This window comes from Alligator sinensis, unplaced genomic scaffold, assembly GCF_000455745.1.
Source record: "Alligator sinensis unplaced genomic scaffold, ASM45574v1 scaffold862_1, whole genome shotgun sequence".
Taxonomy (NCBI): Eukaryota; Metazoa; Chordata; order Crocodylia; family Alligatoridae; genus Alligator; species Alligator sinensis.
The window spans coordinates 475,672-496,878 of NW_005842066.1; the positions used below are offsets into that span (position 1 = coordinate 475,672).

Below are 21,207 nucleotides of genomic sequence, written 5' to 3' on the forward strand. Positions count from 1 at the left end.
TTTCCTGCCTAGGCAGGGGGTCAGACTCAATGATCTATTGAGGTCCCTTCCGACCCTAGCATCTATGTATCTATGAAAGTATCTGTCCTCAAGAAAACATGGTGGCTTTCTTTCTTGTTAGGAGCTAAATTATTTCCTGAACCAACCTGGCTTGCTTAACACAAAATATAAAAAGGTAGCCATATTAAAACATGTCATTTCTGCTAGCAGTAATATGTAATATTCTATATAGATTTTTACTTAATACTTGTAGCTTCATCATTTGTGAGAGCAATAAGGGAAGCTATTTTGGACATTTTCTTTGGGGAATTCTCTAAAAATTGAGAATTCAATATTGAGAAAGACTGAAAATGAAATTTGCAGGTATAAAGAACAAAACCGAAAAGAAGAACAAAGCCTAAAAAAGTCCTGAACTATATTAACACTGAAGATTTCAGTGAGTATTAATTACAAGAGAAGTTAGATGTTCCTTCATTATTAAGGTTGTTCATGACATAAAAAGGTTTGAGACAAAGTTTTAAATGTCTCCAAGGCTCCATTTATAATTAATTTTAACTCAAAATAATTAATAGACTTGTACATTCTCACAAAATTCACTCTGTCCCCCAAAGAGTATTGCAAATTATAGTACGATACATTGTATTCTTCATACATGTGTTTACATTTCAGATTTAAGTCCAAAAGTTCAATTTAAACATAATTTTGAAACTGCAAGCTGCATTGCCATAACAGATAATTCTGTAAATAGTCTATGCAGATGATTTTACCAATACTACAATACCCAAAAAATTACTCAGTGACTACTGAAAATCTACAGACCATCCTTCTAAGCATTAAATATTGGATTTGTGTAATTTAATTAAATCATCATTGGATGTTAAAACAAATCTTTGAACCTCTTAAAATTATTTTAAATTGGAAAAGAAAATGAAATGCTAAGTTCCAGGACTCAGCTAATTCTAGTAACTATTCAGTTGCAATACTAAAGTTAAAACTGAAGTGTAGTAAGTACTATTCAAAGATTGTATTCCCTAGTGTGAAACACATGTTAATTACCTACCTATTGGAATAAACGATTTTTACCTAGAGCCAGCATGTTGTGAAACGGTCATGCAGTGCTAAAACTGAGAAACTTTAATGAACTCAAGAGATTTCCCAAAACTTTTACTTTGTCTTTCTCTCAATCAGATCTGCTGTCAATTATAGCATACAGTGAAAGCTCTTTTATCATACATCTTCCCAGAAAATGCAACAAGCACCTCCTACTTGATAATTTTAAAATTAACCAGGCTCTGGACCTGAATGAGGATTCCTTATCCTATGAGGTTTACAAAAAGCCAAAGCATTAATTTTCACTGTATTTCTATATGGGAAAATATTTTGTTGCTTATTTCTTATATGTTTAAATCATCCAGAGGATGGAAGCACAGAAGGAAAGAAAGCAACATGATGTAAACTTGGACTCCAACTCAGAAAACACATGGATCTGTGAAACTTAAAACAATCTGTGTTGCTCTCCAATTGGGCTTATCAGCCACAAACGGATTCATCAGGCATCTAACCAGAACTCTTACGTTTATACCATGATCCAAAGGATCAATGCTTGCCTACAACTACAAAATGCTATTTATGTAGCACTTGGGGGAACCTGTCCCAAAACAGTATCATTTCCACAGGCAAAATAACATATAATAATGTTAGCTATTGTGGTATTAAGGATTTGAAACTTTTTTAAAATGTCTGGGTTTAGTGTTGGGTCACAGCTAGCAAGTCTTAAGGATTAGAAAGTTTGCTGAGTAAAAAGCAGTAGTACCTTCAAAATTTTTTGATGGCTTGTACGCATAGTTTTTTACAATCATCTTAATGAGATTCATACACTGGACAATGAAACGCTCAAATACAACTCCTTCACCAGCCTCTGTGAAAACATAGCTTACAGCAAACTCCAATGATCTCTGAATCAGAGGGGTGAATGAAAAAGGATGTTGGTCCAAGAAGTCCAAAAGCTGTTAAAAAAAATCAAAGCAAAAAAGTTACTTAACTCACAGCCCCGCTCCCACACAGCTCACAGACTGCCCCCCACAGTGGCCACAGCCCCACCCCCACAGGGGCCAAAATTCCCCAACAGGAGCCCACAGCCCAACAACAGGGGTGCTACTGCCCCCCTTGCAGGACCCACATGCTCCCTGCCCCGCACCAGCCCCACCCGCCTCTACCGCTCAGCCCCAGTCCCTACCCCTCGTACTCACTGGCACCAGTAGTGGCTGTCAGGGCTGCTCAGGGCCTCAGGGCAGTTGCCCCGCTTTTCTCCCCCCCCAGGGTATTTTTTGATACCTGGATTGTCAGGTATCAAATTTTGACCCCGCGCTGCAAATATGCAGCAAATATGCAGAGCGGGGAACATTTTTTTTGTTCCTAGCGTGCCTCTTGGAGTGTCTCAAACTGGTTTGGGATGTTGCAAGAGGCACACGCACACTTGTCTGGACGTGCCCATTATGTGCAAGAGTTTGGAAAGGATTAGAGCTGATCCTCTGATATACATCTCTATTATAAGTTAATTATTTTCAGTAAAAAATAATGTTTTGGAAAGTCTTATTACTTTCTCCCACTCCAGCCCAAGTTTTTGATCCTTTAAATTTTAGTGATCAGCTATAGAATTATTTTGAACTATATATATTTAAAAATATCTTCACCAAGCTAAAAACTTTTTTAAATTAGTTTTGTTTCTCTTTGGCATGGCCCAAAAGCTGAATCTATTAATAAAAGGGTGACAGAAGCCCATGACTGTAATTTCTCTCTGCTCTGAAATGGTTTATAACACAACAGAAGCTACACTGTTTGCTTGAGTAGTGAAAGTTAAGAACCTTCCCCCAAGTCTTGCCTCATCTATATTGCTACAATCTAAATGCCCTTAAAAAACTCAATCTTAGCACAAAATTAGACTTCCACTCAGTGTCTCTTAATAAGCTTGTTCAGAGCTAAATATCACAGGAGAGCAAAAGAAAGAGAGGAGATGCTAATTTTCTAGGGTCGTGGTATATTGTCACACATTCTCCACTTGCCTATATCACTGTTAGATGATGTTTTTTTCCTTGAAGCTTTGGGTTCTATAGTTTCTACAAAACATAGCTTTCTGACCATTACCCTAGAATTCTTTTGCTCCTTCAAAATTTAGTGAAATAGCTAAGTCACATATGGACACTGAGAGACAAGAAGCTTGCATCTATATAAACTGTCATGAATAGCAAGCATGTGAAAAGAATGCATTTATTTTTGTGATACTCATTAAGAAGCAAAGAAGAATGTTCTTGAGAATACTCGCTAAGCTTTCCAATTGTTGGTTCAAATGAAAAAGTAGAATGGTATGTAAATATCTCCTTTGGTATAAATATGCAACTCTTGGGCAGAATTTGTTGACTGCTTAAAAAAATAGCAATTAAAAATTCTAGTGTTTTTATTTTTAAATAAACTAATCACAAGTAATCATTTGTTCAATACAGTCACCATACCCCCCAAAGTGAGTCAAAATGCCTGAGAAAGCAGCGTAGTGGTGGGGGGTTTGTTTCACACTAGCCTTCATCATTAGTCCCAAAATTGCAATTCATTTTGAAGACAGGTACCTGCCAATAACAGATTTCAAAACACCAGGCACAGTTTTACTTCTCAAGTGCACTTAATTTTACTTGAGAGGAAGAAGAATACCTTACGTTAAACGACAATCCTTACTGTCAACATGAACAAAATCAACAAACACTTTTTCAGAATGAAAGTTTTAAAAAATGTATTTTGCAACAGTGAAGCTATTAACTACAGTTGCTGCACCTTTAGAATATATAAAATATATGAATTTACCATGGATTAAATTATTCTAGTAGCTAACTGCAAACTTGATACCTACCACTTTAGTGAACAGAATAATAGTCTTTTCTAGACGATCTCTGCATAGCTTTTCTGTTCCTATACGTCTGCCTGGTAAAACACAGAAAATCAATGACAAACAAAGTTTTGATCTTTGCTTTCTTTCAAGACTACTGCATTTGAAAAAAACTAACGTAGGGTAATTAGTTATAAATACTGAAATAGATCATTTAAATTTCCCATAGACACAACTGCTTCTAAATTAATATGGAAAACTTTGGTCATCACTATGGGCAACCCAGTGAAAAAGCCCTCAAAATGGAAATATATGCTAAAACACTGCAAGCAGTATCTTTGGCAAACAGAAAATAAATTCTACTTATTTACCTTCTTGTACTAATGTAAGAATGAGATCAGTAAGTGAAATCAAAGACAACAAAAACATAAAATGAGTAACAAAGTTTTTATATTAAAAATGTCTACCATCCATAATTAATCTATGAAACTCACTGCTGCAAGCTATTATTGATTTCAAACACTAAAGAGGATATACCGTATTTACTCATATATAAGATGATCCTGAATATAAGATAACCCCTCTCAATAATTATATTCTATATATGGAAAATGTATACATTAGTTCTAATTTTCCAGGTATAGAATCTTATTGCATGTTTGCCTTGAATTTGCCCCCCTCCCACTGCTACAGCAAGGAAAATACATCTGGGCAAAGACCCACCTTGGCCTTTGCCCCCTCCAACTGCCCCCTGCAAACCCTTCCCCACTCCTTACTGTCAGACCCTGCTCTCCCTGACTGCATGGAAGCAAGAGGCAAATTTGAAAACAGAGATCTTGAAATAAAAATACCTGTAGTAATTTGCATACAGGCAAAATATTACAGGTACCCATAGACTTAGTTCATCCAGAATTGATACACTGCAGCTGTTTCAAAAAAGCATCAAGTTTTAATACAGGTAATCCATAAACACACTTTTAAGCAGCACATTTGTTTCTACTTATATATAGCACAAATTATGCATATTAGTCCAAAGCAAAAAAGCTCATGAGTTTCCATATAGTTCATCTGGCTGGGCCCCCACCAGAGTCAACAGCATTTCAAACCATGGTGATCCCATAGCTCAGCACTGCTTATTATATGTGTGTATTCCAGATACCCACCACAAAGAATCCATGTGCTAATTAGCCCAACCCACTAATGACTGGAAACAGGTGTTTTTATCACAAGTCCTGGGATCCTCCAAAAATTTATATGCAGATGAGGCACAGGGCTACCTGATTCAGCTCTCTCTCAGAGTGGGGCAAAACTAATCATATAAGACAGGCAAAGAGAGGGGGAGACAGAGCTGCTCACCTACATGGATGTTTTATGGCGTCTGACAGACATTTAAGGTTAGCAAAGAAATGAGACTCATTGGAAGTGAGAAAGACAGGTACAGAGCAACTGTGGGAGTGAAGAGGAAGCCCAAATGTATTCAATATAGTGACTCACCATGACTTCAAGAGTCAGTGCTGAGAGGGACTGTATTCAATGGGCACTAGCATATATCTTACTCAGCTGGGATGCACTAACCTATGCTTAACCACTGCCATGGCAGCAACAGCTTTTCCCTACCATGGCTTCTCCCCAATCTCCTCTGCAGCATGGGCACAGGACTCCAGCTTCAGCATTCTACCAAAGACACCTGGCTCTACAGGCCAGATCCAGTCTACAGGTCTTATGTCACTGACCCCTGCTCTACACTAGAGTATCTGGGATCATATATTCTGAGAAAAGAGATATTGAACTAGAGGTACCACTGATACAATAAAACTTTCTTCTGTCATAATAGGTGATATTTTAAAGCTTAAAACTGTTTCACGATAGAGTCAAAAGCAGCATACATAAGTCTCTTCCCTTTTACATTTGCCAAAATTCATCCTCTACAAGTCTTTTATCAATGTGAAAAGAAACATCTGTCTGTGCCTTTTTATTCTATGGCTTATGTGAGACGTTTCTTTTTTACAAATAAATTGTACCCAAGTTCCATTTAGGTACTTTGTTTACCAATCTGGATTTGACTCTGAAATCTGCTGTTTTTTTAAAGATAAATTTTAGTTATTTGAGCATCAAAATCTAAAGCATGAAATATTTTAGAAAGTCTGTTCTGTACAGCTTTTTTGGATAATATTATATACATGAAAAAATGTCAAAATGATTTATGCACCATATATCTGTTTAGTTATATTGAAAGATTCCACCCAATCTTTAATACACAACATAAAAAGAGGACAGTGCACTACAGTTACTTACTACACTCCAGAAATTGTCTTAGTCGTTCAAATACACCAAGCAGAAATCCCTGAAAAATATTAAGGGTACATTTATTTTTAAGTGAAGTTGACTTTGAGCTACATAAGGGGAGGAAAAAACTATAGTTTCATTAAAAATCTGTCAAACTCAGAGTCTGTTCAAAGGCACTGGTAAAAAGCTTTCCCTGATTTAATATTAACTTAATGACCATTAGTAAAAATTAAGTATATTTAAAAATAAAAATTTAGACTTCATTTTTAAGTACTACTTTTGATTTTTGTTTTAATTCACAATTTGACTTTTTCTAAACAAATAAAAATATAATGCTTTTTAACAAAAACTGATAGTATTTACCCTCATCCAGAAAGCTAATGCACTAAAAACTTTTGAGTGGTAGAAAATGCCTGGATTTCTAAGACATGTAAAACTTCAGAATGAAAGAAATTAAAACAATGTTGGAATAAATTCAAAGGAAGCTAAGCAGAAGAATGTGATTTTGTCTTCTAGCAGCTCAGCCTCAGAGCTAGAAGTACTGTCCTGAAATGTGGTAAGATTTAAATCACTGTTTTCCCATATATCACTTGTGAAAAAACTGACAATAGTAAATCAAACTCAAACATGCACTTGTATAACACTTGTTACGCTTAAAACTGATTTCTGAAACTAGATTTTAAGATGCAATGAAAAGAGAATTCTCACTTCCTTATGATGCAGGCTAGTGTTCCAGCCTGGCCATGGCTACTGCCATGGCCAAAGTAGCTACAATACAGCCCTTTTACGGGCTCTTAAATTGATTTTACATCAAAACAAGAATGGCTACCAAGGGGTTTGCACCAGTACAACTGTGGGTATAGACAGACATGACTGTATCACTAATTGCAGGACACAGAATCATAGACAATTAGGGTTGGAAGGGACCTCAGGAGGTCATCTAGTCCAACCACCTGCTCAAACAGGACCATCCCCAACTAGATCATCCCAGCCAAAGCTTTGTCTTGGAAGTCCAACTTCCAATAGAGATTCCACTACCTCTCTGGGTAACCTGTTCCAGGGTTTTACTACACTTCTAGTGAGAAAATTCTTCATAATATCTAACCTCTACTCTAGCTACAAACTTGAGCCCGTTGTTCCTTGTTCTGTCATCTGCCACCACTGAAAACAGTCTAGTTCCATCCTCTTTGGAACCCCGCCCCTTTAAGTAGTTGAGGGCTGCTATTAAAATTCCTCCTCAGTCTTCTCTTCTTTAAAACTAAATAAGCCCAGTTCCCTCAGTCTTTCCTCATAAGTCATGTCCCCCAGCCCCTCACCATTTTTGTTGCCCTCTGCTGGACTCTCTCCAATTTTTCCACATCCTTTCTGTACTGGGGGGCCCAAAACTGAATGCAGTACTCCAGATGTGGCCTCACCAGTGCTGAATAGAAGGGAATGATCACTTCCCTTGACTTGGTGGCAACACACCTACTGATGCAACCTAGGACGCTCTTAGCCTTCTTTGCAACAAAAGCACACTTTTGGCTCATATTGAGCTTGCTGTTCACTGTAACCCCCCAGTCCTTTTCTGCACAGCTGCTGCCCAGCCAGTCAGCCCCCAGCCTGGACTGATGCATGGGATTGTTCTGTCCTAAGTGCAGGACTTTGCACTTGTCCTTGTTGAACCTCATGAGATTTCTCTTGGCCCAATCCTTCAAATTGTCTAGGTCACTCTGAATCCTAGCCCTACCCCCCAACATATCTACTACTCTCCCCGGCTTGGCATCATTTGCAAACTTGCTGAGGGTGCACATTATGCCATCTTCCAGGTCGTTGATGAAGATGTTGAACAAAACCAGCCCCAGGACCAATCCCTGAGGCACTCCACTTGATACCAACTGCCAACCAGACATTGAGCCATTGATTACTACTCTCCGAGTCCGATGCTCCAGCCAATTTTCTATCCAGCTTACAGTATATTCATCCAGCCCATACTTCCTTAGCTGGCCTGCAAGAATGTTGGAGACCATATCAAAAGCCTTGCTAAAATCAAGATCAGCCACATTTCCTGGTCTCCCCACAGCCACAGATCCAGTCACCTCATCATAAAAAACAATCAGGTTGGTCAGACATGGCTTGCCCTTAATCTTGATGAGTGTTCCTAATCGCCTTCTTCTCCTTCAAATGCTTAGAAATGAATTCTTTGACAATCTGTTCCATGATTTTTCCAGAGACTGAGGTGAGGCTGACTGGTTTGTAGGCCCCTGGATCCACCTTTTTCCCTTTCTTAATTATGGCACCATGTTTGCCCTTTTCCAAACATACAGGGCCTCTTCTGATCACCATGAGTTTTCAAAGGTGATGGCCAGTGGTTCTGCAATCTCATCAGCCAACTCCCTCAGCACCCATTTGGCCCCATAGACTTGTGCATGTCCAACTTTTCTAAAATAGACCCTAACCTGTTCTTTCACCACGGTTGGCTGCTTACCTCCTCCTCAAGGCATGCTGTCTGGTGCAGTAGTCTGGCAGCTGACCTTACTTGTGAAGACGGGGTGAAGAAAGCATTGAGCACTTCAGCCTTTTCTGTAGCCTCTGTCACAAGATTGCCTCCCCCATTCAGTAAAGGAACCACACTTTCCTCGATTCTTCTCTTGCTACCAACATACTTGCAGAAACCCTCCCCATGTCCCTTGCTAGCTGCAACTCCAATTGTGTTTTGGCCTTCCTGACTTCATCCCTGCATGCCTGAGCAACGTTCTTATTTTCCTCCCCTAGTTATTTGTCCAAGTTTCCACCTACTATAAGCTTTCTTTTTGTGACCTAGGTTATTGAAGAGCTCCCTGCTAAGCCAAACAGGTTTTCTGCCATACTGGCTAGTCTTCCTGCACATTGGGATGGTTTGTTTCTGCACTCTCAGTAAGGCTTCTTTCAAGTACAGCCAGCTCTCTTGGACTCTTCTTCCCAGGTGATCCTGCCCATGAGTTCCCTAAGACAGTCAAAGTCTGCTTTTCTGAAGTCCAGAGCCCTTACTCTGCTGCTCTACATCCTTCCTTTCCTCAAGATACAAGGATATGTTACCATTCAGCTGCTACATCTTTGTTGTAGCAATACAAGTGTAATTAAACTGTTACAACTCCAACTATGATCCTGAAGGAAGCAGGGTTAGAGCGATTTAATTAACTTGCAATGCTATAGAATCAGGCAGACCTACCAGTTAGATAATAATAACTCCTGTATGTCCCCAAGTAGCAGCTTCCCCTCCCCCCCCTTTCAAGCAGCTAAAATGAATGGGTTTTTTATATCCTAAGATGGCTCAAAACAAATCTTGTTATGCTTGTATATCTTACTTACACAGAGTAAGCCTGACACAAAATTCTTAACAACCATCCTAATCCATTCTGTATATTTCCAGATTTTTCCCACTATATCCCCTTCAGTCATTACAGCATTTCTTTAGACGCAATTATGCATTTTGGGTGGTATTCATCAGGGTTAGGTCTCAATTATTCTATTCACAGTATAATGATGTATGCCAGCTTACATGTTTAACCTCTCTCTTGAATCATGTGGAATTCCAGAAAGGCCCAGAATTACTGTTGGAAAAAATTTTGGTGTACAAAAAATAGATGTTCATAGCTTACCATCACTTCCGCATTTCGATGAGGTTCCACAAAGCCATGAACTGTCAATTTCCGAAGAACTGGAAAATACAGTAATATGTCGTTTGCTTAGTCTATTTTTCATCCTCCACCCACAAATGTATCAAATAATTAAACACACAATTACAATAACCAATTCAAGAGATTCATCTAATTCTTCAAGTATAGAATTAATTGTATTTACCATTACTCAAACTTCACTACAATTATACAGAAGTTCCAGTTGCACCAGAAACCACAAAGGGCTATTTAAAAAAATAAAAAACAAAGAAAATTCACTTCAAAAGTCCCTGACCCCCACTATGTCAAGAGTACCCTTATCTTAAACAAAAATGTTTCTGGATGGTTCTCCAGGGTATTACCAGCAATTCCAGAACACTATATCCTATTGAAAGATTTTCTTTCAATAGTCTGTTTCAGACTACATGTAATGAAGAAATTCAAATAGGTACAAATTTCATATTTCAAAACACAAATTAAGACTAGTGTCACCACACTTTCAGCACCAAACAGAAATGAGCTCAGCTCTAAAATAAATAACGCAGCAACATTAAGCTATTAAAAATATTTAAACAACTTCAAATAAGCTTGGCCAAAAAATGACTACAAATATAGAAAGCAAAGTTTTATTTTCCTATGTGGACCACCTCACAGTTACATCAAGAAAGTAGAAAGAAAATGGGACCATTGAGGTACCAATTATATGGTTCTGGTGGAAGATTTTAAGGCTCTTGGTGGCAGAGATGTCTTATTACAATAGTAGGAATATACAAATGTCACACTTACGACACATATTTAATCTTTTATACTATATTAACATAAATATGCAATACCATTAATTTTAATTATTACCTTTCAATGACAGCAGAGTTCTTTCTAATGAATTAGTTGCTGCAGTTTCATCTCCAGTACAGATCTGTTGTAGGAATGTATCTGTGTGGTGATTCCACAGGGAACATGCAAAGCTATAAATTCCAGATGCTAACTATCAGGGAAAAAATACAAAAAAAAAAAAAAATGATCCAAACATCCAGCAATGGTGTAAAACATTCATATATTTTTAAGGTCAAAAAAAGGAACCTTGGCATCTTCTAACCTAATGTTTTCTATAACACTGGCCATAAAATTACACCCAACTACCCCTGCATGGAGGGGTATCTTGTGTCTGACAAAAGCATTTTCCAGGGAAAACAATAGGGGCATCTACATGTGAAATTAACATGCCTGAATCAACTCTCATGAAGTTCACACCAGAGTTTATTAGTCCTGGACATCACATTTCCATGCGTGCCCAGGACCACAGCACACTGATCAGGGTCAGAGTAGCCCCAGCTGGCAGAGAGCCCAGGGGGTCAGCCTGCCAGGACCAGGGTTGCTCCAACCTGGCTTAATGTGCTGCAAAGGGGCAGGCTGGGACATGAGAGTGCTTCAGTGCGAGGCTCACCAGCAAGCAGCCCTGCACTGAAGCACCCTTGTGCCCTAGCCAGCCCTGTTAGCTTCTACACATGCGCTGTGGCACACTAAATAATGCCGCCAAAGGATAGTACTTGTATTTACAAGTACTATCCTATGGCATCGTTTATTAGTTTACTGCGGTCTAATAGGGCTGCACGTGTAGACGCTGTGACTTTACTGTGTAGCTAACTAATCAGCTTTGCAGTAAACGCCTCATGTAGATGCATCCATTAAGCCTTTATGTGAAAAAACTGAGAAACAGAGAATCCCCTACCTCCTTTGGGAGTTCGCATCAGAAATCAGATAACCTTACTGTTAGTAATCCATGCCTTATTCCTAATTCAAGCTTGTATGACTAACTTTCAGTTACTGGTTCTATTATAATGCATATCGCCAGAAGAAGTTTTGTTACAATATTTTTTTTCTTACTAGAAAACAAAATTTCAGACAAGTTTCAAAGTATATGCATTAAAATGAGGTGAATTTCTGGGTTATTTCACTGTAGGCTATACAATTCTATTCATATTTATGTTGCCTAATAAAAATAGTACTGAATGGTGTGCATGCTGAACTCCAGAATGATGAAACTGTATTTCTATGCAAATGCTTGATGAAGGATACTTTCCCAAGTTATTTAAATTATAAGAAATTATAGAGAAATCAAGACAGATGGTCATGAATTAGTAAGTGCCAGGGCTGTGGAGCCCTGCACAGCTGTCTGTAGCCTGCCTGCCACCTGCTGCGGCAGCCAGGAGCCTGCAAACAGCTGCACAAGGCTCTGTGGCCCAGCACTGGTTCTGCAGCGGAAGTTGCTGCACATGCACCTCCAGGCAGATGGCAGGGAAGGGCAGGAGTTGCGGTGCCCTGGCCCCTTCCTGGCCATTCGCCCACAGCCGTGCATGCGGTTGCCGCTGCCACAGAATTTGTGCCAGGCTGTGGAGCCTGACCTAGCTGTTTGCAGGCTCCCAGCTGCAGCCGGCCCGGGCTCTGCGTAGCTGCTGCCTGCCATGGAGTCCAGGATACTTGCAGCAGGGCTTGCAGTCTCCTAGCTGCCTGCTGCGAGCAGCCCAAACTCTGTGGCCAACAACAGCTGACCAGAGCCCGTGCCAGCTTTGGCGTACTGAGGGAAATGACCTCAAGTGCCATGCCCTGTCACACGTGTACTAACAGTACTATCAGTTCTGAACACTGTATGCTCCGGAGCAGCGTTTCCCAACCTTTTCCATCCCACAGCACGCTGGCTGGACACATCCTTAATGCAAGGATTAAAAATACTATATCCATTCAAATTAGGGATACACTGATAAAGATTTTCTTGGCCGATACCAACAGCCAATGATTAACCAACCATGTCAGCCAATGCCAATCTGATAACCAACATTTAGTAATAGTGCAAGGCACTTTAAACTACTGACATAAATGGGTTTTTGTTTGTTTTGCATTTAACACATGCGCGCATGCACACACCCCTCCTGCCTGCTCCGGCCCTCAATGAGAAAGGCACTGACCGCCTTATTCCCACGCAAGTTGCCACCTCACCCACGGCTCCTACCTATAAGCCCCATCCCCTCCACAGCTTGTGCTGCCATTCCAGGTGGGCAGGGCAGACCCTCATGTGGACAGTGGCTTCGGGCACATTTGGAGCCCCAAAGCACACCACTGCCTCAGCGCCAGCAGGCCCCATGCGGCCAAGCTCCTGCAGCCAAGCCACCAAGGAGAAGCCACTTTTGCAAAGGTGCCTGGTGGACTGGAATGTCCCTCGTGCAATGCCTTACACCACCCACACACAGCCCAACATCTCTGTGGCAGCCCCAGAGCTCAGGCCCCTTTTGCATGCGCAGTATTGCTGGGACAGCAGCAGCACCAGGAGCCAGTAACGGTTCCTCTGTTGCTGAGCGCGGTGCCCTGTGACTATTCCCCGGTGCTGCATCCGCCTCCTGCTGCTTGGCAGGACCTGTATTCTGCTGCAGGCCCAGGCCAGCAGCAAGGCACAGTGACCAGACTATGCTTGCCAGGGTGCTCTGGACACACAGCTGTAATTATCGGCTACAACAACCGAAAAAACCTGATAGCTGATAACATCATTTCTCCTTTTATCAGTGCTGATACAAAAGCCAACTGGTATATCAGTGCACCCCTAATTCAAAACATGAGCATTAGATAAAAATAATATTTAGGTAGTACATGTTTGCTACCAAAGTTTTCAGTGGTATGCCTTCTGCAACAATGGCAGTCATTAGCAAACCACCCAGGATCAATCTGCAGAAGTACCAAACCAGATTTTGGCAACCAGCCTCTTTGGCAGGTGCACAGAATATTTTCTTCATTTTAATTTATTCAACAAGCTCAATTCAGTGATGTCAGTATCATTCCCATCATGTCTGTATACAAGCCATCAAACAAAAGGTACACATTTTACAAACTCGTACAAAGTCAATCAGGTTATTATTCCAGGTTTCAATAGCCATACCGGCAGTTAGGGTTAAAACACAATGCACTACTCAAAGCTCCTAATGAGGCTGATGAAAACAAGGCTGCTAACCTCAGCCAGTGTTTGTCAGCAACAACATTGCTTAAATGTGCAAAGTTATTATGGATTCTATCCAACACTCACAGTATAGGCCAGCTATCCTACAGATCAAACCCTCTGAATGACATTTTAATTTAAAAATAAATAAATAAATAAAAGCAAGCTGAGAAGGCTTTACCAAAAGCCTTGATGCTGCAATACGAAAGACTGCACCAGCTCAAGAAAAGTACAAATAATTCATCAAAGCAGTATAAAGAAAGCACCAAAACATATAATATTTCAGAACTAATACCCAAGAACTCTATCAGTACACAAAAATCAAAAAATGGGTGTATGAAGCTTAACTAATTGCTGAGAAAACCACCCTAGTTAAGAACTAGCCTCTTCAATGATTGAAAAATATCGAAGTTATAGCAGAACATCATAGGGGCACAGACATAAATCGACAACAGCAATAAAGTTTGGACAACTATATAAAAGCTTACCTGTGACTCAAGAAAGGCAGAAGGACATTACAGTATCACTCTAGACCAGGTGGCACATCAACCCCAGGAGAGCAGTAGAGCATCAAACAAGTAACCCAAATGAAATTCAGCAAAAGACTACTAGGAGATAAATCAGCTTGGGGCACAGGACACAATGGCCAAACTAACTTTAGGAATAAACTCTCAAGAATGGTAAACCCATCAGTCTAGACTGGGCTGGCCAAATATAGCCTGCAGGAAAGATTCGGCCTGTGGTGGGTTCTTCAGCTCTGCCTAGCCCAGTCACTATGGGGGCAGCCCAGGCCATGGCACATGCAGCCAGTCTCACCACCCCGTGTGTGGAAGTGCCGCTTGGTTTCATAGATGTTAGGAGCTGGAAGAGACCTTACAGATTATTGGGTCTAGCCCCTCTACACTTGGGCAGGAAAGACTGCTGGGGTCAGATGACCCCAGCAAGGTGGGTGCAGAGCACAGTCCACCCAGTCCCTTGCCGTGGCTCTCAGGAAAGCCGGAAGCTGCAGGCTGTGAAGCCAGGCCACATGGTGATGAGGCGGGAGAAGTATGGTGGCTGGACTCAGCTTCCCGACAGCTCCTGCGGCAGTGACTCACTCTGCCCTCACACTTCTGATTGCTGTTGGTAGCATCTTCATCACCACTGTTAGCCCCAGCCCTGCTGCTTGAGCACCCTGGCCTGCCTGCCCCACAACCACGGCTGGACAGAGAAGGAGCGTCTCCATGGAGACCAGCCTGTGACCCCGTGGGCAGGGCACGCTGGGCCAGGCAGACAGGGTGGTGCCACAGGTGGATGGAGAGTGGCATATGGCAGTGGGACAAGTAGACGAAGCCAGGGCTGGGGTTGGATCATGGGGTGGTAACAGTGCAGGGCCGGGGCCCAGCTCAAGGCAGACAGGCCTAGGGCCTGGTGCAGGGTAGATGGGCCTGGGGCCAGATAGGATCAGTTGGCATCTCCCTGCACCCCTACCACCCTCCTGACAGGCAGTGTGATGGGGGGGCCAATGTCTGGTCAGCACCCCCTCCCTGGCCTTCAAAAGCTTGCCAAAGCTCCTTAAGTGGCCTGCAGCCCAAATAATTGCCCACCCTGGTCTAGACAACTACACCAAACATAAAACACTTCTGACTAATGACCAAGGCCTGGCTTCTCTAACTGTTCAGTATATAGAATCACAGAAAAAAAAAATAGTGCTGAAAGGGACCTCAGAGGGCCATCTTGTCCAACCCCCTGCTCAAGACAGGATTATCCCTATCTAAATCATCTTAGACAAGCCTTTGTCTAACGTATTCTTAAAAACTTCATTTTGTCTAGCTATCACCTTTTGTTAAACAGCACATTCTCTCAGACCAAGCTAGATTTTACCCAGGAAAGTCAACCATGACCATGCCCAAATACTGAACATCACTCAACATCTACAAGATGCCTTTGAAAGGGCATGGTCACAGGCACTCTATGTGCAAATCTGTCAGCAGCATACAACACTACACATCACTGGAGGCTTTCTGCCATTACAGAGCATGGCAAAAGATCATCATGTAGCATGGCTGATATAATCTTTATTATTAAACCAGCAATTCAATGTATAATAATGCAAGAAGCAGGGCCAACAGCAGAGTTGTGCCTATACGATTTGATAACTACATGAATCACTAACTGATTCATCCTGGGACAAGACGGACTCTTTCCATCTATGCAGATGACTTGTTGCCATCTTAAGTGTTTTATGTTTGGTGTAGATGCATTACCATACAACCCAAGGACTTGACCTAAGTCAAAGCTAAAAATTATATCTGCATCAGTGCTCTCTGGGTTCTCAGATTACTAAAATAAAAAGCAATCATGTGACAATCAAGTCAACATGCAAATTAGTCTTTTTCAACTCCCAATCACAAAGCTAATGAACAACCTGACACAACCTAGAACAGGGTACAACTTGTCTCCCACTCTTGGAATCCAGACTCCTGGGAGTGACACTGGACCCCACACCTTCTTTCAGAGTACAAGTGAAGATGACAAAATATAAAGTTAGTGCCCGTAACAATACACGGAAGAAGCCAACCCAATAACAGTACACATTTCCACACTTGCACTCTGTTACTTGATAGCTGATTACACATGCCCAGTGGACACGATAGGCATACACAAAGAAGCTAGCCACTGCACTGAACGAAAGTTAAGAAATGAACATTATATTCATTATGTGTATGTTTTCACTTGCAACCAACTTCCTAATATCTGGCAACATGATCCCATTGATACAATGGAGCCACTTGAAGAAACATATTCGTGGCTACATGAATGGAAAACAACATACAGTTCATGATCAGCGAGTAATTCAAAATTAATACAGATGTTCCACATCCAGCCGCATGCCATCCCCCCACCCCCTGCTATGTGTCCAGCCACACGCCGTCACCTGCCCCCTGCTCCACACCCAGCCACTGGGGATACACTGATCCAAAAATGTTGAAAACCCCTGAATTAATTGATTTCCAATTTCCATCCAAAGACAGACTGATAGAAGTCCAAATTAATCTTCATATATTATAAATGGAATGTACCATTAATCATTTCCTAACATTACAAAATTGCAAATGAAAAGAACTGTATAATAACCATACAATAAAAGCTCAATAATTGCTTAAAGAAATGTGTTGAGAATAATGTATTCTCCATGTTAGCAAAGATAATAGCACCCAATTATACCAAAAACAAAAAATAAGCTTTTCTTTTAGAACATATCTTAAAATTGCACATGTAAAATATTATAAATCAGTAACTTCAGATTTAAAGCATGATTTTAAAGAATCTACAACTTAAATCAATCTTTCCTTTTACGTGAACCTAAACATTAATGGATTATCTATTATGAATTTTGAAACTTTAATACCATTCTTGATGGTGTTATAACATCCTTAAGCCTAACTGTGCCAGAAAGTGTTTTTAAAACATACTACACCCTAGCCTACGGTCTAAAATATGTAAGGATGCACTAGTCTATAGCCAACAGCATAAATCTATAGTCTATAAAAAAAATTCTATAATGGAAAGTTGTGAGGGGGAAGGATTTTTGTGGGTGATCTCTTTTATTGGTCCAACCACATAGCTGGAATAGACTTAGACAAGCTTTCAAATTCAGTGCATTCTTCTTCAGGTAACCTTCACAACCTTCAGATCATGTGAACCTGACCACCACCTGATTACCTGGACCATCATAGCTACAACATCACTCCAGCACTATAATAGAAAGGGTAATTGCTTAAGGCCTGATGTCAGTTTTATTCAGACCTGTTATTTTAATATAGGCTTATTTATTTATCTACTTAATTTAGAGAGAAGAGACGCCAATTTCAAGATCTTCAGCTAACATAAAGGTACATAGCTCAAAAGAGTATAGCTGATATTCTAATCAAAGCATAATGATTATTGAATTATGAGAGAAATAAGAATGAGCCTTCACAAAAAGCAATATAGAAATATGAATCAAGACCACATTTATATAATACAAATATATTTATCATGTGATCCATTGTATGAAACAATAATAGAGCTAAACAATTTGAATAAAACTGGTATGTACAGATTGTCTGTACAGAGTGTCTATCTAGCACAAGGACACCCAAATCCTAATCAGATAGAGATTAAATCTCAGATGCTGAAAATTGTCAATTTAAAGTTACCACAGTTAGCAAATACAATTTCAAGGACTCTTCCCCTACAAACTGACTTTAGATAGTTTAGTATATTACACACAAAAAACCTGTTAAAGGAGGATTAAGATTGCAAACCCCCCCCCCCCAAACCACTAAAATACTAAAATCAATGCACTTCCCATTTACTCACACTCACAAACTGTAATAAGCAAGCATGGAAAATGGTATTTCTGTTTTTCTACTGAGGTTTCAAAATATAACTTAATATATTACTAAAAACACCGCTTACATCATAAAAAAGTTTCCTATCTGCAGCAAGTCGTTTGGATGCCAGTGTCTTAGTAACATGATAGAAGGTCAATAATGCTCTGTGTTGCCGAAGATCATCTTGAACTTTCACAGATTCTAGAAGAGTGGGAATAAGTTCTGGCCACTGCCTAGGACAGTCCAATCTCGCAACTTTAGCAATCAGCACAGAGATTTGAGTAGCTATCTGTAAAGAAAATAGTTATGAGAAAGACAGACAGGTCAAAATGCATATTTATGCAAGTATTAACTCAAGCATTGGAAACATGCCTTATGTTTATATTAAATATTTAATATTAAACCAGTCATTTTATTGAGCATAAGACACCTTATTACTGTACTGTCAAGTCACTTTATTTATTTTAGGAACCACAAAGTGAAGATATTTTTACCTAGATATAACCTCTTTAGTGATTTAGTTTTTAAATCTAACTTCTCTTCTTGTTTAATTGCCTCTAGGTTTTTCCCCTTCTTCTATATACACAAATGAAAAGCTGGACATATATGGACCTCATCAACATTATATTTCCAGCCTCTAAGAATAGCCATTCTTCCTTATTTATATCATCATGAGCAAAGGACAGACAGCATATACTTTTAGACACAAATTAAGGTCTCAAAACAACCACACTATTTAAGCACAAGCCAAATACTGAAGGATTTACTTTACTGGATCAAGAGATTACTCTGTCAGTGTGCTCCAAGTGGTAATAACTGCCTTATTTCCTCTCTTTCAAAAGTTTGTTTTGGTTTTTTTATATCTATAGATATATAGATATAAAAATACATATACACCAAGTTCATGATCAACCTTTTCTGGAAGTATCCATTTTGGACAAGCATAAATTAGAGAGGATCGAATGCAAATCAACAGAACTACCACAGTAAAAATTAAATACATTACATTAGTAAGTGCTTTGTTGGCTCATATCATAAGGCTGATTGTAGCAGAAAAAGGAATAAATGTATTCAAACACTTTTCACACTACTCAGGAAGACAAGGCCAAAAAAACATATTCCGACCCCACCAAATAGAAGCTAAATAAGCTGTGGAGGAAGAGGGAGTGCCTACGGGAAAAATCCAACAGTCTATTCTGTGTAAGCAACCATCAATCCTCTGGATCATGGTGTTTGGTTAAGAGGTCTAGTCAGGTGCCCAATGAATCCACTTATATGGAGTCTTGCAACCATCACCATCAAGTCCTTCAGCGCACATGCCTAGGCAAGAGTATGGAGGAATGGAGGCTGCCCAGGATGCATCACCCCCACTTTAGGCCACTGAGACAGAATCCAAAGGCCAAACTGAATCCAGACATTCAATGTGTAGGGACAGACATTACACTAACTGGTTTCAGTGATCAGAAACTGGTTTAAACCTGTAACACAACAGAAGTTCAGTACATATAAACCAGTTTGAAAATAGCTGAAACCAGTTTGAGATAAACCTCGCTGAATGTAGGATCATACTTAACTGATTTGTCTCAAACCAGTTTATGCAATGTGTCCCAGACCTCAGTGTCTCAATGGTTTCAACTTCTGCCAGACTGCAACAGATAAGAACCGCTGCTGACTGCCTAATGCCCCAATGAGGTTGTCTTTCTGTTATGGGGATGTCCCTTAGCTTTTCTCCAACCAAGGAGTACCCACAAGGCAATGTGGGTTATAGCTTCTGAAACTGACTTACCCAAGCTCTTTTCTGGCCCATTCTTTCTGCAATGTTCTTTCCCTTTTTTTTTTAATTTATACCATCAGTTGGGAAAGGGAAAAATTGACTTTTTTCTCCCTTGTCACAGGACAGGAAAGAGCTCAAAAGGCAGCAAAACCAATTTTGATTAAATCTCAGGGAGATAAAGCTCCTTAAAAGTACAGTATCTTGCAAAGTACTATTTTTAAAGAGAAAAAAAACCCCATTCATGCACTTGCATTAAAAGTTTTAAATTTGATATAGCAGAAAGATAAGATCTAACAGTGCTAAGATTTGCATTAGAATTGCATATTTTTAATTACATAATGCTCCATCATGAGCATGCTATTCCACAAGTCATTTTCATCTTTAAGCATATAAAATTGGTAGTTAATAAAAATAAATAAATAAATAAATAAATAAATAAAGTGTAGTGGCATGTTATATGTTGGTCAAATTAACCATTTAAGGTATAACCTTCCTACAACGTACATTGGAGATCGATACTATTGCAAGGTACATGATACGAAGACAACCTTTAAGTCCGCCATTACATTACAAGGCTCTGTTACCAAATACAGTAGTGTATGTATGTAGTTTCATTAACTGAACTGTAAGAAGTTGCGTTTGTAAGTATCTGGAGGATCACTCATGATTTCTTGAACATGTATTAATTTTCATGATCTCTTCATAAGTCCTTTTATCATCCCCTAACATACATATCAATTCTATACTACATCTGAAACTTAGAATTTGCATAATTACTTAACATATGTTGCATGCGTAGTGTTGATCACATACAAAAGGCTCTATCCAGAGTGCTGCCCAGCTGTGCAAGAATAAGGTAGTAGTGAAAAACAGACCAATTAACCTGGCTTTTGTAGGTTTTGAGTCTCTAGTGTGTGTATTGAACTACTTAAAGTTTCAGGAATGAGTCCTTAAATCCACCTATTTTAAACACACAAGGGGGATACCCTCTTACAAGTTCAGTAACTCTGCAGAACCAAGTACAATTCTGCAATAGCTCACTGATCTTTAGAACCAGTGAATAAATGAAAAAGCCTAAATTCTGTGATAAGGGGGGAGGGGAAGATGAGGGCGGGGGAAGCTGTGGACCACCAAACCATGTGGCACCCACAAGAACAGCCCAGCCTGAAGAAGGAGAGCATTGGGAACCTGAAAGCCATGGGGAGGCCAGCACTACAGCACAGGTAAGAAACGAGAAGGTAAGAAACAAAGGGCCCCTTGGGACTCGGAGCGGGGGGGCAGCAAAGGCACCAGTC

The 21,207-nt window shown here is 40.0% G+C and overlaps 1 protein-coding gene across 10 annotated transcripts in view; it reads right to left on the reverse strand.

Annotated features, from left to right (window-relative positions):
* Positions 1–21,207, reverse strand: part of IPO11 (importin 11) — a 317,498-nt gene that overhangs the window by 229,096 nt on the left and 67,195 nt on the right. For all 10 annotated transcript variants that reach the window (XM_025204020.1, XM_025204018.1, XM_025204021.1 and 7 more), the window contains 6 exons: positions 18,224–18,427; positions 10,651–10,783; positions 9,781–9,839; positions 6,170–6,218; positions 3,899–3,969; positions 1,814–2,006 (listed from right to left, as the gene is read on the reverse strand). In XM_025204020.1, the coding sequence (XP_025059805.1) occupies positions 1,814–2,006; positions 3,899–3,969; positions 6,170–6,218; positions 9,781–9,839; positions 10,651–10,783; positions 18,224–18,427 (709 nt within the window). The remainder of the gene's footprint in view (positions 1–1,813; positions 2,007–3,898; positions 3,970–6,169; positions 6,219–9,780; positions 9,840–10,650; positions 10,784–18,223; positions 18,428–21,207) is intronic.